The following is a 26,758-nucleotide window of genomic DNA, read 5'->3' as shown; positions in this document are numbered from 1 at the left end:
TGGGGAAGTTTTGACCTAAGCTGGTAAAGATAAGCTTAGGAGGTTTTTCATGCAGGTCCCCACATCTGTACCCTAGAGTTCAGAGTGGGGGAGGAACCTTGACAACCAGTGTTTACTATGTAGACAAGAAAAGTTACATTTGCTGTTCAGGCATTTGAAAGTTAAGTGTTACTTAAAATTTTTGAACAAGGCATTTTAAGTTCTTAGTTCTCCTTTATTGAGGGAGGTAGCAGAGCAGTACCATAAGAGGAGTAGAACAGGAAGAAGGCAGAATTGAGACCTTTCAAAGTTTTGGCCCAAGCGAAGGGGCATGGGGGCATCATTTGAGCTCCCCGACTCAGGTGCCAAAATTTTTTGGGCTGGCCCTGCTCTGGAGGCCTTCCCTAGAACAGAACTTTCTCTAATGAGCTGGGTGACATTCAAAAGAAGTGCCTCCCATTGGGACTGGATGCGGCTGGAAGATCTTTAAGTTCCATTTGAATGGACTTTCCTCAGAAAAGTACATTCTGGTTGCACTAAAGCATTAATTACATACGGAGGGCTGTTTTATTGAACTTTTATTTTGAAAAGTGATTCTCAGCATTATTTCTGAATTTCCCCAAATTCACCTTTTATTTATCCACCCCACATCAGTGACTGTGCACCTAAACCATTCCCTACAGCTGGACAGCATTATATTGGAATGATAACAATTAAAACTATATTGCCTGATAATAGGGTGGATATTACATTCGATATAATAACTGTAGTTCAAATATTATTTGAAGACAGCTTCATAAAAAGTGTTTAATGGATTTTACTCACTCCCATTTTAACAGCAATTTCCAGACACAAATCTTGCACACATATAAAAAGCAATACAGTTGAGATGGATTTTTTTTTTAAAAGCAATGTGTGTCTACAGCAGCCACAGGCTGAGACTAGAACTGCTCCTTTTAAGGACAATGTCTTCCATTCAGGGCATCAGGAACTGTTGGAAATCATCATGGCAAACAGTTACTTTAATAGTTTTTTAATTCATGTCTACCAAGAGGATAAACATAAAAAATTATTTTTGAGAGACATTCCATAAAACTCACACAGAAAAAAGAAAGCCATATCTCAAAAGGCAGGACGTGGAGATGGTACTGTGTTTGCCACCTGACACCCAATCATGGAAAATGCGTTTCACTATGTATTGGTGTTGTGGAAGTATTTAAAGTGCATAAGGAAATCTGCCACCTAGTAACCATTTGCCTTCACTTGCAAAGCAGATCCTGTCTCTTTGGCAAAGAAAAGGTAACCGATTAAAGATAAGATGGAAAAATAACTAGAAGCCAAATAATTTCCTGCAGCATAAAAACCTGTGCAAAGAGAAATGCTATTCATGTGCCTCCTTTGAGTGGAGCTGCTGATCTGTTGCATTCCACTCCTGATAAAACAAGACTGGCAGAGGTGTAAAAGGGACAATAAGAAGGCCTTGATCAGTCAGAAACTCTAGTCCAACTACCACACACCCTTGGCAATATACGCTTCTTGTGCAGCACAGCCGGCTGACATGCAATGCTGCCATTGTAATCCATCCTCCTCTGGTCACATGTATCCCCCTCTACTTGTATTTGAAAGCCACAGGTGGCACCTCAGTCAGAACAGGGCTGGATTAATGTACATGGCAAATGGCCATGTGTTGAGCCTATGAGAACATGCCATACGGAGGGATTCCACCTCCCTCAAATGACAGGCCTCACTTTCTGAATTCTTGTGAGGTTCATCACATGCATAACTTATTTATAGGGGAGACCAGCAACATAGTGGCTCTTCATGGGGGTCCCCACCCTGTTTGTGCAAAATTTCTGTGATTTTGTTCCACTGCACATCACTCAATAGAAAGGAGAAAAGAGGCCTACAAAAACAAACAGTGTTAAATTCCTCGACCTCTTACTTTCAAACAGTAATATCCAATGATGCAGAAAAAGGAGATGACTGTGTGTAGGATAGCCAAAATCCGCAGTGTGGGTTCCATATAGCCACTGCTTTCTTCAAGGACATAGTGCACAGCGATGATCCTATGGGAGCCACTTTCCAGGCTGTTTAACTTGGAGTCTTCCTCAGCATTTACCACAAGAACTTCCTTTTCTTCTATCACAGCAGAGGTGGAGACCTGTTCAAATCACTCAAAGTCAGTGGGACAACTATTTCATTTGACAGGAGTTTTGCATTTCTACAGGCTAGGTACTATAAATCACAAGAGACAAACCAAGGGTGATGTAAATGGGGGGAAGGGAACCTTTTTTTGTGACAAAATCTCCTCTAGAAATACCTCAGAGATCCCTCCACTTTATTCCACTGGGATGACTGGTTTTGCCATTCCCTCACCATAGAAGAGCTGCCCCGAACTTGACGGATCACTTGGGATCCATGAGAGGCCATGTTCTGACCAACCCTGATCTGAATCCCTGATAGCTTGGCTCTGCCAGGGACTCGTCTAGGTATGGCAGCTTCCAGGGACAGGAGAGAGTCATCAGTGGAAAAGCGAATATAGCCTGGAGCAGCATTATCTAACTACCTTTTGAAGGACTGATTTATGCACTCCCTCCACAAATTGCACTCCCTCTCTTTGTGCAGTCTCTGAACTATGCAGACCAACTGGGGCAAGGTCTAGTGTGCGGGCCGAGAGGGGCTGTGCTCTGAGATGGTCTTCTGTGATGAGGAAGGTGAAGACCCTCAGTGTGCAGGCCCAGTAGGCTCTAAGTAGCCTTGTGCCTTATTTAATTTGAGTATTTAAATCGTTAACCCTTTCCTGCCTTGTCTCTGTGTGGAGAGGTCAGACATATAGATTTTTGGTATGTGTGGCATGTTTTATATAAGATTCTCTGATTGTTTAGAATTGTACTGATGGAAAAAATATTAACAGAAATTTTAATAGAGGTATCACTTTAACAAGATAAGCACTCAACACATTTGAAATATTAAGTCGACCCTTAATCCACTAGGCTATGCATTCTTTGGCTAGTTTTAATTGGAAGTTAGTGTGTTAATTTGGCTACGCAGTCTCCCATATTTTTCAAATTCATGTAATTATGCAGCACAAGGGTTGATTAGTAATAATACAACAAATTTACCTTATAGAAGAGCAGGATGAAGTTGATGGCAAAAGCAACAAACAATGCCAACATCCTCATGTTATAAAAATTGCGAGCAAAATAGTTCTGAAAATAAAAATAAAAAATACAGTTTATCTATAAATTATTTTATATATCGAGTTTCAGAGTAGCAGCTGTGTTAGTCTGTATTTGCGAAAAGAAAAGGAGTACTAGTGGCACCTTAGAGACTAACCAACTTATTTAAGCATAAGCTTTTGTGAGCTACAGCTCACTTCATCGGTGAGCTGTAGCTCACGAAAGCTTATACTCAAATAAGTTGGTTAGTCTCTAAGGTGCCACTAGTACTCCTTTTCTTTTTATATATCGATTTAGTCAACTTTGATGAACTCATAAAAATTACTTCTAAGAACCTTATGTTATAAAAATTATTCAAAGTATCCAAATCTAGAAAACTTGCAGAGTTTTACTGTTAAAAACCCTCAGAAGAACACCTCTTCCCACAATCCCCTCCAAAAATTGCTTGCATGTTTACCAAGGTTTTCAGTTAGAGTGGGAGAATCATAAAACCCAGCTGAATTTGGAACCAAATCTTAGACCTTGTGAGGAGTGAAAAGCTTGGATAACTTGGTCTTGAAATTATGTTGTAAGGCCACTGTACTTTCTAGTTCCAACTGCAACAGGATTGAAAGTGGAAATATGTTAGGCCACTGTACTTTCTAGTTCCAACTGCAACAGGATTGAAAGTGGAAATATGGGAAATCCCATGGAAATCCTGCTCCCATAAAGTCTGTAGCCTGACGTGGTTTGAAAAGTTCAGGTAAGTTTCAGATGTGCAGCTAAACTTGTAACCTAACTAAATCTTTTGGATCTTTCCAATGGCTAATTTTTAAAACATCCATAGTTGCTGCTCTTATCTCTCTCTACACGTATATAAAAAAAACACCATAAAAGAATGCTATAGTTGCAAAGTGAATCACTCAAAAAATCAGGGAAAGTTGAAGATAAGGCTGGACGTGTAACCGTAACTCTCCACCCCCTTTTGTGAATGCATTACAATTTACAAGATGGCATAAATATGTATTTAAATGGGGGGGGGAACTGTATTATTTGAGAAATATGTTCCTTTAATTAGTCTTATTTTCCATAAATATGGGCTTTCAAGACAGATTTAAAAAAGTAAATATTTCATGCAAAATGTACGACATCTCTTTTACACAGATTTAAATCTAGATAGGAAATTTTATATGAAGTACTGGGTTTTCAAAAATTCTTTAAATTGGTTTGTCACATGCCTCATAAATTTCTATCTCTCTCTCAGTAAAGGTAAAATTCTGCAGTCCCATGTGCTGCTGTGAAAGGTCTCACATACAAGGGAAATTGTCTATCACTGCCCTAGGGGCTAGAAAGCAGAAAGGCAGTGAAAGGTGACCCTGAAGACCCTTGAACACTATGGCCTCAGCAGTAGCTCTTTTTACAGGAATATGTGTGGTCGAGTTGTCATGCAGGCAGGTGCAGAGCTAATGGATTAGAGAGTTGCTTGGATCCATGGGTGGCTGGGAGAGAGCAGAGGAAACCTGATATACCTTGTGGTAGTTGTCATGGAAAGGCTCTCTAGCCACTACCACAGGTCTGAGACCAAGTTTCTTCAACCTTGTGCCTTTCAGATATTGAGCAAAGCCTCTGAATAGTGCTGGAGCCTGAGAGACAAATGTAATTTACCTGTGAGAGAGGATACTGCCATGCTTCTGAACTCATCAAATTTTGCTCTGAGTTCTGAGATCTCTCCACTCTAATTTTCCCCTTCATAGATTCCAAGGCTGTGGGAAGTGGTGGCCAGTACATCCCTCGGCCTGCACGGCTTCCCGCAGCCGCCATTGGCCTGGAGCGGCGAACTGTGGCCAGTGGGAGCCGCAATCGACCTAACCTGCAGACGCGGCAGGTAAACAAACCAGCCTGGCCCACCAGGGGGCTTAACCTGGCAGGCCGTGGGCCATAGGTTGCTGATTCCTGATCTAGTTTGACCTGTTGCATAACATCAGCCACAGAACTTCCCCCGAACAATTCCTTTTGAACGTCAGTATATCTTTAAAAAAAAATCTTGATTTAGAAATTGCCAGTGATGGAGAGTCCACCATGATCCTTGGAAAACTGCTCCAATGGTTAATTACCCACACAGCAGACTTGTGCTGCTTACTAATAGGACTTCACAGCTGCAATGCAGCTATGAACATTTGTGGCAAATAATTTTCAAGATTGCATATAATTCTTCCACCCCCTAAAAATACAAAATACATGTGCATCCATTCCCAGCCACAAACCCCCACATTTGCATTCACAAATTGGGTAACTGCATATACAACTAACAGCTTGTGGGGAAAAAAAAAAGAATGGTTTTGTGGTTATGAAGAGTGTACACGCATATTTAAAGGCACACATTACACGCAGCTTTGAAGAAGGCCATTAATGTTTTTAAAAAAATATATATAATTTTGCCTAGCACATTGGTATTTTCACTGTCATTTTGTTTTTATGCCTTTTTTGGGGGTGGGTTGAGGACAGAGAGTGAGTGAAGGTTGCTACAGCTTTCTCAGATGCACAGACACTTTCTGCAGTCCTTTGTAACAAGTTCCTGGTACACATAATTGGCTAACATGCAAGTACTCAGTCCAATGTAGATAACATCTTACAAGAAGTTTCTGCTGGTATGCTATGATTTTCTTCCAGAAGGCTGATTCCTGGACTTCTGGTTCTCCATATCTGTGTGCATGAAGCTGTCTCAGCTTCTGTTTCCCTTTGTCTTCTTTGGCTTTTTCTTCCTTTTCTCCATCTTCTCCCCTGAGAAAAAAAAATGAGCTCATAATGTGTGCTGAGTCACTGAAGATGACTAGAGATCTATTATAAACTTTTTCCCCACCCAGATGTTTACAGTCAGGGGTTGGCACCACCATGTTGTGCAACGGACACGTGACAAAATGCCCATACTTAGTGACGGACGTTGGGGGAAGGGGGGATTATGTCATTCAGTCATTCAATTTTTTGAAAAATTACCATGGACATCAACATTTTTACCACGGACACATTACTGACTCCTGTTTACAGTCCCACCACAGTAAGGGGGAAATCCTGTCCCCTCATGAAGCCACAGTCGCCATGATTCGTGCAGGGAAGAAGACGTGAAATGAAGAGGAATTCTCCCTCTCAGGCCACAAAGAAACGGCAAAAATGTTCTGTGGGTGATACTGCAGCCACTGCATTACAGTAGCCTCTCTTAAATGAGGATATTTGACTGGTGAATCCAGGTAATTATGGATCCATCTGCTCCACCCTTCCTATTTCCAAGCCCCACTCCATATTATTGTAGTTAGTACCAATAGAACTAAGCTCTGTTATGCACTTTGGGTGGCTCTCTTCTACCCTCAGCACTACATCACATCTGCTGTGGTGAGGACTCCAGGGTGCAGAGAAAGCAGCAGGATAGCACCATAACATAATATAGTTGACTTAAAACTTACAATACATTTATGTTTTGAAACAGAATAACTGAAAAGCATTTCCTCCTCTATTTACGAACCAAGTCTTGAGTTTAGGATTCTGTATTTCCTCTCCAACAGTCATGGATACCACAAGCACTTACTCAAATGGAGGAAGGAACAAGAATTGATTGTTGCAATTTCAGGTGTTTGTCATGTATCAGCTATACTAAGGAAAATGAGGAATCCTGAACTATGGGATGTAGTTTCACTCTATGTTACCAGTTAAAACCAAACACTGTATTTTGTATTCCATTACATTTATTTGATTTTTAACTCAGTCCTTCATTCTATTACTAATTTGGGACCTAAAACAGTGTTGCACTAATTTAGAAAAACAAAAGCAAAGAGAAAGGCTGAGTTGCACATTTGAAGAAAACTGACAAAGTTTGTGCTGCATAAAAATTTAAGAGCACTGAACTGTGATCCTGCAGTGAGCCATGCCCACACAGAATTTTGCTAAAGCCAAAACAATATTGGACTGACAAGGTTTGTAAAATCAAAATCACCCTGGTTTACATACCTAGCAGCTGCACACAGTTCATTAGGTGAACCTGTACCCAAAGACTTTGCCAAAGACCGTACACCTTACTATAAAATTGTTCTCTGGAACTTATGTGGTTCTGTCTGTATGTTTAATGCTTCTAGCCACTGTGTTTGCCAAGAAAACTTTAGATATGGACTAAATAATGCTGGTCAAACATTTTCTGATGGAATCTTTTTCTCCATTGGAAAATTCTGATTTTATGGAATCAATATATGTTGTGGAAACATTTTGACTCTGTCAAACCTTTTGATGGAAACCAGTCAGGCAAGCAGGTTGACCAGCCCGTCTGGTTTCCTCTCTGCCTGCCTACAAGCTGACTGGAGGGTCGGCAGGCAGACTGCTTGGGTCCCCAGCCTCCCAGCACACTGGGCAGCCTGTCTGGTGATGGCTCCCTCAGCTGCCGGCTTCTTGGGCTTACCAGCTAGTCGGCTCCCTGGGGTGCCCATCTGGCAGTTGGGCTGCCTGGCACCATAGTTTACATCCAATAGAAAATTTTCATTTTCAAATTTTAATTCCAAGTCAAAAGGAAAAACATTTGGAAATGTGACATTTTTCATAGGACAGGAATTCTGGTTCTGGCACAGCTCTAGAGCTGAATGTAAATCAAAGCATTTTCTTCCTTAATCAGCAGATAGCCTGGAACAATAGTTCTAGGAGTGATAAACTCCCTCTTCCATCTTAAAGGGGTTTTAACTCTGAACCTTAAAAATAACTATTAAATTTCAGGCATGTTCGCTTTTGTCCCACAATCCCACTCTGCCTCCCAAACCTGCTCAAATGCCAAAGGCCCTAACTATTCTCTGCCAAAACCTCCAGGGTTCCCCTTGGTGTGTGTGATGACATGTGTGGAAGATTGAAAAGTGAAATCTTTGGAACAGCATACAATCAATTGCATTCAGTATCACAAACAAATGCACGCGGGGCTACTTACATATTTAGCCTTCTAGTTTTAAATTCAAATGTTCCTGTAACTATGAGTCCGGTGGCACCTTAAAGACTTACAGATTTATTTGGGCATAAGCTTTTGTGGGTAAAAAACCCACTTTTACCCATGAAAGCTTACGCCCAAATAAATCTGTTAGTCTTTTAAGATGCCACCGGACTCCTCATTGTTTTTGTGGATACAGACTAACACAGCTACCCCTCTGATAAATGCGCCTGTGGAATTTCTGCACCAGAATGCTACAGAAGCTGGGGTTGTTGAAGTAGACATTAGGTTCAGTTTTATGTGGAGTACATGGGGCCTTGAACACAGGAGAACTTAGTTCCAAGTGAATTTGTCTGTTCAAGCAGCCCAGCCCTGGCTTGGACATACAGTGAAAGTTACACTCTTAACTCTCTTGGGGAAGGGAGGGAGGTAGTGTGAGACTATATTATGTTATGGTACTATCCTGCTGCTTTCTCTGCACCCTGGAGTCCTCACCACAGCAGATGTAGTGTAGTGTAAATTCTAGTCATTAAAAGACTTATCATAGAGCAGCACTATAGAGAAAGCTGACTGCTATCCCAGGTGTCACATAAATACAGTGATCACAGTCGGAAACAGGACTGGGAAGGATGGACTGGAATAAAGAAAGGCATAAAACCACCATAATGGCATCAATTTTATGCTGGTTTCACTGCATTGGGACTGTGAGGGGCTCCTTTGCCAGCGAGGATGATGTGTGAAAGGAAACCTACATTCAGACATGTGAGATGTCTCTATGACACAGAAATGAAGTAGCAAGGGACTACCTGTAAAGAAAACTGACTTCTCAGAAAAGCAAACTACAGTTCTTAGGAGCAAGATCTAGGGTTATACCTACTCTGCTTTTTCAGGTTCCGATTTAGTTTCTTCTTTCTCCTCCTTTTCACCTTCATTCACTTTCTGCTCCTTGAATGAGTCAGATAAAAAATGTCATAGAGTTTAAGGCCAGAAGGAACCATTAGATCATCTGGTCTGACCTCCTCTATATCACAGGCCACCAACACCACTTATCACCGCACACTGAACCCAACAATCAAACTGAGATCCAAGTATTACAACCTACAGGATACTAAATTGGTAGGTGAAACAGGAAGAGACTAGGAAGGGCTGACATGTACCATTGATCCAAGCCCTGCAATGGCAGGGAAATGATTAAGTGATACCCAGATAATCCTGGCAAGTGACCTGTACCCACAGGCTGCAGAGGAAGGTGAAAAGTCCCCCAGGTCACTGCCAATATGACCTGGGGAACAATTCCTTACCAACCCCATGTATGCTGATCAGTGAGACCCTGAGCACATGAGCAAGAACCAACCAGTTATGCACCTGAGAAAGAGAATGCTCTGTGCCCTCCATGTCCAATGTCCCATCTCCATTCCTGATGCTTCAGAGGAAGGAGATTGAAACAAAACCCTCCTAGAATACCTTGATGAAACCCTGAAGCATGAACTTTAGGAACACAAGACAAAACAGAAGTGTGCCCCAGGTTGAGCTCTTCCCCTTACCAACACAAACAACCCCATCTACAAAGTCTAAGCAGCATTATACGGTATGCAGCCTCCAAAACATGGCTAAAAGGCAACAGTCATACTGCTGAACATCAAGGCATTTTTTATTAACCAACACTACAGTGAGGGAAAATGACATTTCCTTTTGCATTTACAAAAGACACACTGAATTTTGAATTTAAAAGCAAACCAAATAACATTGACTAGTCTGAGCAGCTTCAAGCTCGTGATCCCAGAAAGACTAAACTTTGGTAATTCACTGTTCTTCTTTAAAAAGCATGCCACACTTAAGAAAAAAACTAAAATCACACAAACATAGCTGTAAGTTTTATTTCTGATCCACACAGAACAGACTGAAACACGGTGGATAAAAATATAGTTTGTTACCTGAATTTTTTCCTGCATCTCAGGTAATGGAAGTAAGGAAGGTGTGCTCAACAAATCACTCAGACCAGCATTTGGATTATGAGGAATCAGCTTATACTGGCCTCCTTCTCTTTTCAAATCCAAGCCAAATATGTCTGAGAGTAGGTCACCATCATCTGATAAAGCTGTCAGATCAGTCAGATCTTCTGCTGGCAATGCAGCTTCTGTGGGTTTCCTCTCTCCCTCTTCCCCTTCGCCACGTACCTCATCCTGAGTGGGATCTGGCATATTGGCTAAAAGTTCAGCTACCTTGATCTTCTTAGCCCCTTCTACCAAGCTTCCTCCGAGTAGCAAACTGTACATGATGCGAAAGAAGCCTCGGAAAACACTACAGGTGAAATGCAGTAAGCCCATCAAGATGCTCCAGTAGGAAGAAAATAAAGCCATGAACATGTCCTTCATGGTCATTTTCTTCATTTTCTTCATCTGCTTCTTTAGACTCTTCATGCTGAGCATTTTTGTAAGAGTCATTATATTATACTTGAGGGCTACCAAGGCTGACTTGACAGTCACAAGGGAGAAGAAGCCCATTCTAGGGTCCTGTTCCTCAGGCTTATCTTTTTCATTCTCTTCTTTATTTGTGGACCTCTCATTCAAATCTGACTCAGAGATCTGGGCAGCTAGCTGCATTTCAAAGATGGTATCCTCACAGAAATTAACAAAAAGTTCCATCTTTTCCTTCTCTCCTCCTTCATTTACTACATCAAAGATAAACTGCCTCTTTGACTCTTTAACCTGAGGTTTCTCCCACTGAGTTCGACTTGACTCACTTATTTCAAAGTAAACTCGCTCAATGCGCTTTGCACTACCCATGATTTCTATGCGTCCAAGGAAGGGCTGAAAATAATTCAGAACGCTCTCTGCTAGCTCAAGAAAAGTCTGTAACCGGGTATCATGGCGCATGTGCTCTGAAAGGTTGGTCAGGAGAACAGCAACATTGAAACCAATGTCTTTGGCAGGTTCATGGAACCGTTTCACAAATTCCTCATAATCCAGAGTCTCATTCTCATCCGTCTCAGCGCAAGATAGTAGAAACTCAGTTTCAGACTGGGTGTAGTGCTTATGGCTTTCCATGGCCTTCTGAAAGTCCCTCTTTGAAATTATACCCTTACCATCAGGGTCATATTCCTTGAATGCATCAGATGAAGTTAAATCCTTCAACTTTAAGAACATATCAAAAAACTTCAGAATCATCTCCACGTTGTTGGAAGACTCCACTAGCATGTCAACCATCTGCTTGCCAATAGTTCCATTCACAACATTACCTAAAGGTGGCAACATGCAATAACCAGTCATTGGTGACAATGAACATTTTGGCAAATAAAAGCATTTAATAATGATTACTGAAATCATCACATGGTAAGATTTACAAATTACTAAATGATCTGGTTGCATGCAAGTCTTCAGTGTATAACTATACAGGTTATAATTTAAAAATACTATACCAAATCAAAGATCTATGCGGAAAGATTGAAAAAACTGGGTTTGTTTAGTCTGAAGAAGTGAAGACTGAGGGGGCCATAATGACAGATTTCAAGTACATAAAAGGTTGTTACAGGGAGGAGGGTGAAAAAATTGTTCTTGTTTGCCTCTGAGAATAGGAAAAGAAGCAATGTGCTTAAATTGTAGCAAGGCAAAATTAGGTTGGACATTAGGGAAAACTTCCTGTCAGGCAGATAAGCACAGGGACAAATTGCCTAAGGAGGTTGTGGAATCTCCGTTATTGGAGGTTTTTAAGAGCAGGTTAGACAAACACCTCTCAGGAATGGTCTAGTTATTACTTAGTCCTGCCTTGAGTGCAGGGGACTGGATTAGATGACCATTCGAAGTCCCTTCCAGTCCTACACTTCTATGATTCTACAGAGATGCAATAACAGAAGTAAGTATAAGCACTGCTTTTGAAAGAAGGAGATAAATGTCAGTATGTATACATCAAAGACTTCTTTCACATTTAGTAGAGTGCTGAATGGGAGATGGAATTTAGGAGTGACATTAAGACTTTTCTTGCCATTCCTCTGACGAGCTTAGATATGCTGTGGAGATTAGGCTTTCTGGTTCTGAGGGAGAAAATAGGTATCTTTGGGACGATCTTTGTTCATTCAATGCCTAGCACAATGTGGTCCTGGTCCTTGACTGAAGGTCCCAGTGGCCACTGCAAATCAATAAATAAAGCCATATTTTACAATGGCTGTATGCTACTGCGTGAAGTTGAGGTGCAATAGTAGCTTTTGCAAATGTTAAACAGGACAATCCCCCAGAGCCATGATAGACCTACCCAGGTGAATTCAAAGCCCATTCTTTCATGGTTATGGTAATTGTCAATACAAAAAAAGTGTGATGTTAAATGCAGCACACTGAAGTTGCTAACACACAGTAAATAAAACAACTGATAAATAGTGAAGCTTCCTTCTGTAGCAAGAACCTTGGATTCTAGCTTCACCAGCAAATAGCATCTCATTTGAACCAAAACAGAAGCCAAACACATGGAAATAAGTAAATCTTCGTAATGATTCAAACTGAGCTGGCATGTGCATAATTAACACTGATTTAATTAATTTATACATTATTGCTCACCATGTAAATTAGAGTTATAATAATTCCCATGAGCCTTTAAAGATCAACAACTCTTCTGATAATAAACTAATGAACATTAAAATACTAAAAAAGGAAGAGACATTGGTTTTGCTGTGAAAAAAATATGCAGAGGAAAAGAAACAGTTATAATACTTGCAAAATAAACTTTTAAAATAAATTAAAATTACCTTCCAGCATAGACAACAACATGACCACCATATCCTTCTGAAGATCCATTAACTCTTTCAGTAATTCAATTTGACTGGAATCCTGCAAACATGAATCCATTGTAAATAAGACTATTTTGGGCCAATATTTTTAACAACCTCAACCCAGCCTCTGATCTTGCATGCACATATTTTGCACAAATAGAAACTTGTCCTTGTAAAACAGGTATTTTACACACACAACTGCCAACTTGAACTAGTGTTTGTGTGTGCACATGTAGGTTTCATTTAGGGAAAATCAGACTGAGAAGCTGAGAGGCCATTAGTGTATTTGGCCCTTTATGTCAGATCTGAAAATAAAAGGAAAACACATTTATCCAACTATTTACTCTCATATAGTAGCAAAACACATACACACACTCTTATATGTTTAGAAGAAACAGCAATTTAATACAGCCATAGTGCAAGTTGAGCTACTATGGAGAATAAAGAAAAGAAAAGCTTTTCTGATAGTATGCAGCTGTGTTGGAGTTGAAGAGATGATGCCTATATAATACTTTATGTTTGCTAAACTGATGTTAGTGTTGGGATGATCAGGTTCCCACCCACATGGCCGTAAGAAAAGTGTCATGACAGCAATAGCATTGAGTTACAAAGAGCTCAAATAAGACCAAAAAAAGTGACAGATCAGTCATAGTTGGGAACATTTTATAAGAAGTAAAACAAAGTTATTAAACTTCAATTACATAGAACTTTGACAATCTTTAACGATTTCATCTGAAATTTCCCCATGTTTGTTCTGTGCCTCATGCATATATTTCACCATAAAAAGTTCAGTGGCTTCCGACTACAAAGTTAGGGAAAATGAGTAGTTTTGCTGACGTTCAAATCTATTTCCAACCATTCTTGGAAGAGCTCTAGGGCCAGCCTCTATGAGGTACTCCAAAGAGGTACCATTTGCCAACCCCAATGAAATCCACCCAGATTTCGTCAATTTATGAAAGACTCTGAAAATCAGTATTTACACTTGTTCCGAGGAATTTATTAAAACTTTGCTATGAAAATACCTGAGCATCCCATCTGCATTAGGCGTGTTCAAAGCCTCAAAGATCTCTCAATATGTCAACTATACTGAGATACTGAACATGCTCCCAGTCCCCAAGAGCTTGAGCTCCAAATGGGAAAAAGACATTGCCACTGTCCCGTAGACTAAGAGGAAACCATCAGGTCTAATCTAGCAACTAATATTAATAATTCTATAAACTTCCCTCGCCCTATTATTAAGCAAAGCCTCATGGCTATGACATAACATGATCACATTTTTTTTTTACCATAGGAGTCCTGCATCATTCAGTGCAAAGGATGAACAGTGAATAAAGCAGAAAGCAGAAACTTTTAATAAGAGAAAAGGATGTCTTCTCATACTTAAAGCACTGCACTAGGACCCAAGAGGATTTTACTCCTGGCTTGGCCACAGACTTTCCACACGCTGTGGAACAAGCCTACTTTTTCATTCTTAAAATAAGTATATTTTGGTAACCATGACAATATGTGTAGGCTTTTGGTACACCTCTATTTTTGTACGCGTCTCCTCTTTATCATTTAGGAAAGGCTGCACTCATTACAGTGCCACCTGCTGTGAGAATATGCCTATTCATGAAGACGAAGAATGTCTATAGCACTAAGAAGTTCAGCAGAACTAAGAAATCAACCTTCACTCGACACTAAATCCCAACTTTCATCTCTGTGGTACATGCAAAGACTGGATTCTTGAATCATATCAGAATCTAAAATAATAATAAAAATAGCCAAAATCTTGGTCTTCAGAGCTCTATAACTTTAAATATTATAAAAGTAACAACAGAGATTAAAAATAATGATAACAACAATAAAAAAACATTTCCCACTTGTTGGGCACCTTTAATCTGAGTACATCAAATTATTTTTCAAATATTCCACCACACCCCCCGAGACAGGTAAGAAGGTATGTATGACTCTGCTTTACAGATGGGGAAATTGAGACACAGAGTGACATGCCCAAAGTTACAGAGGAAGTTGGTGTCTGAAGAATGGGTTGGATCATAGGAGTTGCTGTGTCATTCTGTAATCACTTGGCCAAGTTTCTCTCCCACTGGTTCATAGCCTATGCTGTCTCAATTCTTCTATATTCCCTTGCATTGTTGTTCTGGTCACGCTCTCTTAATATGAAAATAATTTGTTCGATCAACAATTCAGCTAATGTATTGTAAAAAGTTAGTAACTAAAAAATAAGAAAAAAAAGTACATGATACCTGAGATAGTTTCATCTGCATGTGGGCAAACACATGAAGAAAACCAACCACTGCGTCCCACAGCCTGCTGTGTGCCAGACTCTGCTGGTTCCCTGTACATGGACCCTACCATGCAGATGACAAGAAAAGGAGAACAGGGTTTATATGCAAGAGAATTACATCAAACATTAGGATAAAATTAGAATCAGGTTACCTAAAATATGACCAGCTGAGAGCTGCTACACAAGCATTTTAGGAACTGTTAAGGAAAGTGGAAACATAAATGGAATGACAATTTCATTTGATAACAATTACTGTAGAATATCCCTACCACTTCCTTTGCTTTAAGGCAACTAAAGCCACATTTTCAAAGTTCTGTGTAAAAAGGGAGCCACAAAAAATGGATCTCAATATTCACGGAAGAGTACCAGTTTGCACCTTTAAATTGGAATCTCATGAGGGGCACAGATGTTTAGTCTAATTCTCCTCTACTTAAGCAAATGTAAATCAGGACAGGTTTCAGAGTAACAGCCGTGTTAGTCTGTATTCGCAAAAAGAAAAGGAGTACTTGTGGCACCTTAGAGACTAACCAATTTATTTGAGCATAAGCTTTCGTGAGCTACAGCTGAAGTGAGCTGTAGCTCATGAAAGCTCATGCTCAAATAAATTGGTTAGTCTCTAAGGTGCCACAAGTACTCCTTTTCTTTTTGTAAATCAGGAGTAACAATGATAAGGTTCTGGTAAAATTATTTTAAGAAGAGTTGAATCAGGCCTCTTGTTTTTTGTTCAGCAAGTTTCACCTGTTGTAAAACATTGTCTGGTGTTACAATGCTATAATAATATTTTTACAAAAATCAGATGATATTTCAAAGGACAATGAATAAGATATTTATTAACACCGTGAACAGAATAGTTTGGGTGTAGCGGGCCAAATCTGTTAGAGCTGTGTGTATACATTTGCATATCACCAGCCTCTGCTAATACTTATTCAAGCTAGTACTTTCACAATTCACTCCTATGAAGTCTAAAATAATACAGATTTCCATAATGAAGATTTGAATGTGAATAAAAAAGTATAGTCTGTATGCTCAGTCTTTAAATAAATCCTTCCCAAGAGAAATTACAATGATTAGGGGCCTGAATCTTCACTCATATAGGTTTCATAGTCCTGTAAGTCCATTTAGTTTCAATGGAATTACTCCTGACATATAATGTGATCAGAGTCTGTCCCTATCTTTTAAGCATTAATTTTTGGGATAATTTCTCAAAAATAGTTATCAGATAAAGCTACTTTTTGGCTTATCAAAATGATCCTTTCATTGATTAATATAATTGCCATGATTTCATATAGTGTAGTTTTAAACACTCTCCTGACAGTTGAACCTCAACTTCCATAATGAAAATATTGTGTAATCAGCAAAAAGGCCCCAAATTATTTTAAATCACTTCATATTGTCATAAGCAGCATTTCTCACTCGATTATTTTACATGGGAAAAGACTAGTATATTGTAGCATACTGGTAGTGACATTCACTAAGAAATAAATGAATTATATGGGACCTCAATCTGCACATAGAGTGCCCACTTATGGGGAAAGAAGTTCTGTACATGGATAGAGGATCCAATATAGTATAGGATGAATGGCAGTGAACCTAACACTTTCCACTAACATTTATCACACATCCTTTTTTAAGAGAACAATAAAGGGTACATTAAAATTAAACCTAGGAGAATTTGATTGCCATTTTTTTCTTTAAAAATTCTAGCTAGTTACATAGAAAAGAAAAACTACATTAAATAACGTTATGAAGATTGCAAAGTCAAGTACTCAAAAGTTAGGAAATGACAGAATTCAAGTTTTTCCATAGGACCGAGCTTCCAAGGGGAGTAGTGGGACAAAAAACCTAACTAGCTTCAAGACTGAACTTGATAAGTTTATGGAGTGGATGTAGCCAATCTGCAACTGCTAGTAGCAAAGACCTACAATGATTGGTGATGGGACACTAGACTGGAAGGGCTCTAAGTTACTACAGAAAATTATTTTCCAGATGTCTGGCTGCGGAGCTTGTCCACGTGCTCAGGGTCTAACTGATCACCGTATATGGGTCCGAAAGGAATTTTCCTCCAGGCCAGACTGGCAGAGACCAGGTTTTTTTCCCCCCTCCTCTGCAGCATGGGGCATGGATCACTTGCAGGTTTAAACTAGTGTAAATGGTGGGTTCCTTGTAACTTGAAGTCTTTAAATCAAGATTTGAGGAATACAGGAACTCACAGAGGTAATGGGTCTTTTACAAGAGTGGATGGGTGAGCTTCTGTTGCCTGCAATGGGCAGGAGGTCAGACTAGATGAACATGACGGTCCCTTCTGGCCTTAAAGTCTATGAGACCCCTTGCCTTAGTCAGTGCACAGAATGGATGGTTCTCCATCCATGGCATGGAGACAGCTATTCCATTTTTTTCTTATCCTTCAATGTGGCGCTCCATATTTTGTTGCACCCCTTCCAAGCCCTGCACTCAGTACAGAATTATTAATTTCTTCTAGAACTTTTTTATGGTGCTCATTACATCCTGCCAGCAGTTTCTTCTTGTTTATTGCAAAGAGGGTCCAGGTCAGGCAAGTCTCTGCAGATCTGAAATGTGGCAATATGTCATGGGGAAAGAGTTTTCTCAAGCAGTGTATTCAGAGCTTTATAATCAAACTGACAAGAAGCCAGAGCACTGACTGAATATGCCATGATATTCCACTTACTAAGCACACAGCCACATTCTACATTAGTTTTACTTTTCAGATAAAGCAAATGTGAAGAACATAGTATGATACATTGCAGTAGTCCAGTCTTGAGGTGCAAAACAAATTATAATGGCAAGGTTCCTGTTGGAAAGAAAAGGACACAACTGGCTACATACTGGGACACAAGAAGTCTTGGTTAGCAAAAGAGGAGATAATTCAATGATACCTGGGAATCTGCTAGATTCTTAGTTTGCAAAAAAATAACAAAGGGCTACTACACATATTTCAAAACATTATTTCTTACTAATTTCATGCAATGAGCAGTTTACCTGAATATACTCTGTGAGAGTATTGAAGACCTGTTTTGCAACTTGAATTGCTTTGGAGAAATTACGTTGTCCTTGCTCATCAATAACATCCTTCCCAGAATAATACCAGTAGAAATCACTAATTGATTCCTATAAAACAGATGTAAGAAACAACACATGTAGGTCAGATATTCAAACTGCCACTCCTGTGTTCATCAGCATTTTCATAAAGTAAACTTTAAAAGCAAACTTCGTTGTGAGCAAAAAAAATATCCATTTATTCATATGGATTTAAAATAATCTCAGACATTTTAGGTATCATCAACATAATGCATTTTCTCTCTCATCTCCAGTGAAACCCACAGGGAAAAACAAAACAAAACAAAACCAAAAATCCCTTCAAAATCTAACTTTTGTCTAGATTACCTGGTCTTTTTGTTTATTTCAAGTTTTACATACACATATGGGCCCTTAAACTGACTAAATCATTAACATAGTGCTGTGTGCTGTTCATGTGAACAATGTGACTTTATACTGTCTGCCTGCCAGCTAGCTAAATCAAGGAACTGAATATTCTTTGTGCATAGAATTCTTCTTTCCATCTCCCTTAAAGAATGTCAGCTGAAACTTCATCAAAATGAGCTCCAAAACATAAAAAGGTTTATTGTTATTACCACCGAGCCTCTAAAGAACTTGCAAGGACACACAGTAATACTGACAACAGCAACAACAACTGAAAAAAGGTTGATTTTCCACATACTGGAATTTTTAGAAACAACAACAAAAATGCTAAAATACAGCTACCTGTATTTATTTGCAATTAGTATGTAAGATGGTTTACCTGAACTCTCAGTAAGTAATCCACAGTGGAGATGATAATATTGACAGTTGTGTTGTTACCAGTTTGAGTTCTCAAATAGTTCTGAAAATCTAAAAATGAGAGGATGAGTTCAAATTAACATTTATTTAAATCTCAAATATTTTCAGAATTATTTATTAAAATAAATTCTGGTACAATCCATTGGTCAAAGCCTACTTTAAAGGATTGAAACATCTTCTAAGTAACTTTCCTGTTTAAATCCATATTTTAATTCACTGAATCGTTTACATCTGCCTGAATGGTACCATCTTATTGAGGAGATCAAGTAACAGTTTACAAGTTCTAATATCTGGTTTCTCCTGTGAACATATTATAAGTCTGACTTTGATCTCACTTATATCAACTTTACACTGATGTCACTACATTAACGTCACTAGAATTATTCCCAATTTACACTAGTCTAAATGAAATCCGAATTAAATCTTATGCCATTACTGATGACAATGATATGAATATGTTTGACAGCTATAAACTGGAATCTTTTTTTATAATACCACAAAGTATATGAGTAAGTGAACTAATATTAAAAATACTTTAAAAGAAATTGCTAGTATTTCCTTATGTTATATATGAAAAACTATTGTTCCTCCTTCAATGAAGATCTACCATATGCTCCTGGGATGACATTTAAGCCCCCTAACCACCTTCAGTGAGAACCAGAACTCTAAAAATACTTTGCATGCCAAAGTACAATATGTTTGCTGCAAAGCCCTCCTTTAAGACTTTCCTCCCATTTAGTGATCAGAAGCTAAAACTAGAGTAAACTTCATTTTCTATTTAATTTACCTTTCACATAGTTCATGCTCCAGGAGTTTTATCATTTTGTGAGCCATTTTTTTCTCCCAATGTTTAAATGAACAAGGAAACTTGACATTTTAACTCCACATAAATATTTTTCTTTCATGTACAGTTCAGCTACTCAGGAACCTTTCATAATATTTCCTTAAAACTTGCCAAGCCTTCAGCACTGATGAGCTTTTATCCCTGGTTACCATCACCTTGGCTCAGCTGACTGGCAGCCTGCCCACAAACCTGAACTGTGTCCTTCACAAAGCAACTGGAGGAATCGGAAGAGGTCACAGGTGAATTCGTCATCCTGCATTACCTTTTCTCCTGTGGAAAGCCCAGATGGAGGTACAAATTATCACAGACTGTCAACTAGCTCCCCACTTCCCTTACCAAATCTCCATATTTAATCTAAAGTCACCATTAACAAACATATAAAATGCAATTTATAGCCACTATTCTATCTGAAGCATGGCATGTGGCTGGCAGATAGGTGCTATTTCTCTTCCATAAGAAAAGAACATTTACATTTCAAGACACAAATTTCTCTCTAAAAAATGCAGCAGCATGGGCTTGGCAACATTTTAGAAAAAATCCATCTTTTACACTCTTCTTTTATTTTTGTTGGCATGAAGTCTGCATCATGTACAAAGCTTAATACTGGATTTACTTTGTTCCAATGTTTGATAAATATTGAAAAGCCTGAAAAATTAATCAAGTATTGCAGAAAAGAAGACCTCTAAAAATATATTTTTAAAAGCAAACTAAGCCAACAACTTTATAGACATTTATGTTCTCAGAAAACACTCAACCTGGGATTTTCAAATGAGTCTAAAAGAGTTAGGCAACCAATTCTCATTGAAAGCCAGGGGATACTAGCCACCAAATTCCCTTAGTTCTGGTTAACCAAAGCACTAAGTATGTGCTTAAGTGTTTTTTCTGAATAGGGATGGACTTCAGCGTGTCCTTAAGGACTCTTGCAGAACTTGGCCCTACAGCCTAGTTTTTCTATAGATAGCGGTTATCCAGGTGTCTAGAGCTGTAAAAGATCTTCAGAATTGCTGAAGAAAATCTGGTACACTAACATGGTATCCATTCAATTAATTGTATCAGTACAGAGAGTCAACCTGGAAGTTTAAATGAGAAAAGGGGAAGCATTAGTGGCTCTAGGAAAGATCAGGGATTAACAAAGTAGAACTGGAAGCTTGATAAATTCGCACAGAGGGAAGACATAATAGCAAGCAAAACTACACTGGAGTATTAAAGGCAAATGATTTCATTATTAGGGCTTTATACAAATATTTTGGGGACAAATGGTTTCTTGGCAAAAATGGAAACAACTTTTTTTTAAATATAGAGAATTTTAATGTGCAATCATTTGTTACTTGTAGATGATGGCATAAAAATAAAAGACAAAAATGCAAGTAAATTGAAAAAGTACAGTATATTAATTCTGAAAGTTTTCTTAAAAATAGGAGGCATTTTGGACTGGTACCTGAACTTCTAAATCCAATGTGATATTAAGAACATTATCCTTTTTCAGTTGGTGAATAAAAGAAATAATGAGAGTTAAACAAAAATATAAAACTTCTCCCAGACTGGGAGTGCTTGAATTAGAGAGATAATATATATGCATATATAATGTATAAACAGGAATATGATTGGATGCTTACTGTACATAAAAATTATGAATGATTACAATTACAAATAGCCAATGGACTTACCAGTCCGCAGTCTGTGACTTTCAAAGTGAGAGGCTTCAGTATAATGGTAGGGTTAGGAAGCAAAACCATTTTGAAAACTAATGTGAACATTAAAAGAAGTATATAAAATCATTTCACTCTTTTCCCTGTTGGCCAGCAAGACACAATATTTGGTGACCAAACCAAGTATCACCAGGTGTATATAAAAATGCGGCAAACATAGGGAGACTTAAAATATCTTTTTTTCCTCCCCCTAATTCTTGCTGCATTCTCACTGAAATGGCAAAAAGAAAAAAAAATGCATAGTCCTCTCCCTGACAATGAATCAAGTACTACAGATGATGTTTAACACAATTTGTCTCTGGGTCAGACATTAATACCAGATATATAGCTTTTCAACTGTACAAGATTGAAAATCCGTTCAACTAATTAAATAACAAAACACAAAAGACTAAAAGAGGCTCCTGTGCATACAAGTAGTATATTAATCAACAGTACTATATATGAGCTCAATTCTGCAAGATGCTTAAACACTTTGCTGGACTTGGAATGTTCAGCATCTTGCAATATTGAGCATTTTATTTTTATAACTCAGTCGGATTCCTCATGTTTTAATATTAAGTATGTGCTTAAGTGCTTTGCTGGATTGGGGCCAGAATGCTCAGAACCTTGCAGGATCGAGTATTACTTTTGCAGAATCTCAATTATCTCTATGGAACCTGAGCCTGCAAAAACATATGCATGTAACTTTACTCACGTGAGACTTCAATGACTTCAAGGGGACAACACATTTAAGGAAAATTAATCATACATAAGTGTTTCCAGGATCAAGCCTACAAAAGGCCTAACCACACATTCCTTGAGTATCCAAATCTCTCAGACTTCAGTGGCAGTTTGGCATAAACAAAGAACACAGATCAAGACTATTAAGGAAATATTTTAAAAAAAAACCTACCTGCATTAATAATTTATAATAATTCCAGTAAAATTTATTTATATTACTCTTACAGTTAAAGATAGGTTCAATATAACTTTTTTTAATAGAGCAATATTTCACATGTATTTTATGTAGCCCACCCCACACGCACCTTTAAAAAAAAAGTTTGCCAGGTGGATATTTTCTTTTTCTTCTAAGTGAAATTTAACTCTGCCATGTGGGCTAACTGACCACTTTCACTTGGAAAAGGTGGGCGGTGGGGGAAGGGCATAATAAAAAGTGACATGAACAATAAGTTCAGTAGACGCTGCAAAATTAGGACCTCAACTGAGGAAAATATTTAAATATTTAAGCACATGAACACTTCAGCATGCTTTCCTGAATTATGGCCTAAATGAGGTGTGAATGTTAAAGAAGTACAGTCACAAGAAAAAACAGTGGCTTTTCTAAACAAACTACTGTACAAAGCTTGGTAGGAGCTTTCAACAGCACTTAACTGCACTGGTTTCTCACTTTCATTTCTCACTCAAAAAGTTTCTCAAAAACAATTAATATTCATATTGACTTTGATAATACAAGGTGCTGAGCACTCCAGACATGAATTTTAATGGAATATTCGTGCTTGAACAGAGCACGTACTTAAGTCCCTATTTCAGCAAAGCACTTAAAAGCATATGCTTAGCGAGACCATAGTGCTTATAACCTGGCAATACTGAGTGTCCCAGGCCTGACTTTTAAGTGGTTGTGTGTGTGTGTGTGTACTGAATATTAAAAATATATATTAATAAAATACATAAAAACAACACTAGATACAAGTTTGGTGCTATTAAAAACTTCAGCATCACTTTGACTATGGTGAGAGGGAAAGTCCAAAGTAAGAGGAATGGTTGAGGAGGACTTTAAAAATATAAATCTTTTGATAATGTCCTTTAAACTGGCTGAAAATATTTATTTTCATTTCCTCTTCTACCATTTCACCTCCCTCTTAGTACCTCTTCACTTTTGCTTTTCTTTCTTTTCCCCTTCTCAGGTTTTGGAGACATTCAGGGAAGGTGGGGAGGGACAGGAAAGCCTTGAATTAAATGATAGCAATATTCCTTTATAATGAAATCATTTCCTGACACATCAACTTCACTATAAGAATCAGTTTGCTGTAAAAGAAATTGCAATTTGCACACTGCAAAGCATTTGGGTCTTTCATTCAATGTCTCTATACAGAAGGTTTCATAATTTGGGTTACTATAAGTGGGTTTTCATTGAGATAATGCGTATTCAGAAAGACTGTCTTTTGAGGTTTTACTGTTTCAGTTTTATCCTCCCTCCTTCTAATATATTGGATCTGATCATTCACAGTACCTCATGGAAAATGTATTTACATCTGTGTAAAATGAGTACAAATCATACACAAAATTCTACCAAGTCAGAAAGGTAGTGTTGTATGCCCCCCATCACAAAGAACAAAGGCAGTGGTGAATCAGACCCATAGATTCCTTTTTAAAAACAAATGATATACATGTTTCAATGTTAATCACAAGCAGTTTTGAGCAGTATGCCTGTACTGATTACAGAGATCAAATTCTTCTAACCAGTAAAATATCTGACTCTCTTTTAGAATGACAAATCCTTGGCACTAAAAAAACAGACCATAATCTGACTCAGAAAGAAATGCTGGTAACATCAGCATTTTTTCAGGATAAAAACATTATTTAATAACTACAGAGAGGTGTCTCTTTGGAGACTACAAGTGACACCTCTGGAATTCAGATCCATTTCTTTGCTTAAAATCTAAGCAAGCCACTTTTGGCGTCACATACACAAATTCATGCCTCCACACACAAACATTTATACATATAGTGTACTTACAAATATACGTATTGCATATAGCATGACTTAGGGAGGTGAGTCACTGCTTAGGTAAGCTGCAATTGATGTGATGTATATACTATAGTACATTTGCTTAAACATGTAACTATTTGGTTAAAATGCTGCCATTGCCCATGTTGCACATAAATGGTATGGTTACACACATGAATGGCTTTATGCCTACAGTGTGTGCAGTTGCGAGTCTGATAATATGATGTATACAAACAGAAGCAACGTCTGCAGTAAAATAAAAATAAGACTGAATGTAACAAGCATATGTATCTCCTTGAAAGTGTTTGATTCTCAGTTCATTAATTCTTTCATACCCCCCATTTTGAAATCCCCACTGCTACTAATAGTTAAATAAATCTGTGGGACATTATATATTAAAAATATTTACCATTCTAAAAGGCACAAAGGCCCAATTTTGATGAATGCACAATTGTCAAACAACAAAGATCTGCCATAGTAACACCAGTTAATTTATTTCCACTAAAAGATTCAGAAGTTGTTTGGCTGAGTTACCAGTGCCACATGTCTGTCATTGTCTCTTTATTGCCCCACAGTTACAATAAATCTCATAGGAAACAGATCATTCAAGAGCTCAAACCAGATAAAGTAACCTACTCCCCCCCCTCCACTGAGCCACGCACAACTACCTCTGCTAGCCCAAGCAAACTAGTATTCGTGTAAACAGAAGTGCAGGGCCCTCATAGTTGGAAACTCTGCTAGTGAGATGAGAAGATGGAAAGGATTGCTACAGCACAGGCTGAAGCAGGCAACTCTCCCAAGTAACAGGATGCAGTAATGCTAGCAGGAAATACACCGATTCAGAACACTTCCTTATCAGCTTCAACAGCTTATAAATATTGCTGATATGAATTTAATTTCAAGATGTATGTGACTGCCACTAACACGAGGTCATGTCCTGCAAAAACTTAAGCACATACTTAAAGTTAACTGCTAAAGGAGTACGAATGGACCTCAGTGTAATAATCAGGCTCAATGGCATTAAAAACATGCTTAAAGTTAAGAGAATGAGTATGTTTTTGCAGGACTGGGGCCTATTTAACTAATTTGTACTATTATTGATTTTTAACAGCTCTTCTGTATTTTATTCTATCTGTGTTATGAAATGGAATGTATGCCAGTCATGCAGATTGGTGAAAGGCTAATCTTTAAAGGGACAACAATCAGGTCACATTTCCCATAATATTTAGATTTTATAAAAATAAGCTTTTTAAGAACCTAAGACAAACAGAAATAATTCCATTACATTAAAAAAATCCAACGGAACACTACACACTTTATTAATCAACATTTCCCTGCAGTGTTTTTCCCCCAAAGATTCCAGCACTGTACTGGTATATAAGACTATCACAATAAAATTGGCTAGAAACTAACTACAATTGTTCAACTGGGGAGAAATTAAAAAAGCACCTAACAACATAAAAAGAAAAAATAAATTTTGATATTAAAACAATTTCCTTTTTATAATTTACATGTCATTCACAAAACAGATAAAAAATTTTGTTTTTGAATTGATTTGGTTTTGATTTGAATTGATTCAAAATTGATTTTCAAATTTACAATATCTGTTTAAGAGATGTCAGCAGATTATAATATTAGATACTTTGCAAATTGTATTTAAAGGTATCTTTTAAAAAGTGGAAGTTAAATCCTATTGAGGAAAACAGAACGGACCATAAACTCTGGCAAGTGAAGTGTAAAACTATAATTAGGAAGGTCAAAAAAGAATCTGAAGAACAGCTAGACAAAAACTCAAAAAGTAACAGCAATTTATTTTTTAAAGAACATCAGAAGCAGGAAGTCTGTTAAACAACTAGTGGGGCCACTGGATGATCAAGATGCTAAAGGAGCACTCAAGGAAGATTAGGCCATTGCAAAGAAACTAAAGGAATTATTTGCATCGGTCTTCATGGCTGAGGGTGTGAGGGAGATTCCTGAAGCTGAGCCATTCTTTTTAGGTGAAAAATCTGAGGAACTGTCCCAGATTGAGGTGTCATTAGAGGTGGTTTTGGGAAAAAATGATAAATTAAACAATAATAAGTCACCAGGACCAGATGGTATTCACCCAATAGTTCTGAAGGAACTCAAATGTGAAATTGCAGAACTACTAATTGTGGTATGTAACATACCATTTAAATTAGCTTTTGTACCAGATGACTGGAGGATAGCTAATGTGATGCCAATTTTTAAAAAAGGCTCCAGAGGTGATCCTGGCAGTTACAGGCCGGTAAGCCTGACTACAATACCAGGCAAATAGTTTGAAACTATAGTAAAGAACAGACACATAGATGAACATGATTTGTTGGGGAAAAGTCAACATGTTTTCTGTAAAGGGAAGTCATGCCTCACCAATCTACTAGAATACTTTCACAGGATCAACAAGCATGTAGACAAGGGTGATCCAGTTGATATAGGGTACTTAGATTTTCAGAAAGCCTTTGACAAAGTC

At 38.1% G+C, this 26,758-nt stretch overlaps 1 protein-coding gene across 1 annotated transcript in view; it reads right to left on the bottom strand.

The window, feature by feature from the left end:
* RYR2 (ryanodine receptor 2) overlaps window positions 1-26,758 on the bottom strand; it is a 717,900-nt gene that overhangs the window by 60,878 nt on the left and 630,264 nt on the right. The window contains exons 84-93 of the mRNA XM_084622892.1: window positions 20,023-20,103; window positions 18,952-19,040; window positions 18,132-18,260; window positions 15,094-15,198; window positions 12,824-12,905; window positions 10,023-11,326; window positions 8,966-9,033; window positions 5,771-5,918; window positions 3,102-3,188; window positions 1,922-2,140 (exon numbers count right to left, since the gene is read on the bottom strand). Of these exons, the coding sequence (XP_084479018.1) occupies window positions 1,922-2,140; window positions 3,102-3,188; window positions 5,771-5,918; window positions 8,966-9,033; window positions 10,023-11,326; window positions 12,824-12,905; window positions 15,094-15,198; window positions 18,132-18,260; window positions 18,952-19,040; window positions 20,023-20,103 (2,312 nt within the window). The remainder of the gene's footprint in view (window positions 1-1,921; window positions 2,141-3,101; window positions 3,189-5,770; window positions 5,919-8,965; window positions 9,034-10,022; window positions 11,327-12,823; window positions 12,906-15,093; window positions 15,199-18,131; window positions 18,261-18,951; window positions 19,041-20,022; window positions 20,104-26,758) is intronic.

The sequence above is a fragment of the Lepidochelys olivacea genome, assembly GCF_965140295.1.
Source record: "Lepidochelys olivacea isolate rLepOli2 genome assembly, chromosome: 3".
NCBI classification, from domain to species: domain Eukaryota; kingdom Metazoa; phylum Chordata; order Testudines; family Cheloniidae; genus Lepidochelys; species Lepidochelys olivacea.
Note: the sequence above shows the minus strand (reverse complement) of the source record. Positions and strands in the feature narration are given on the sequence as shown.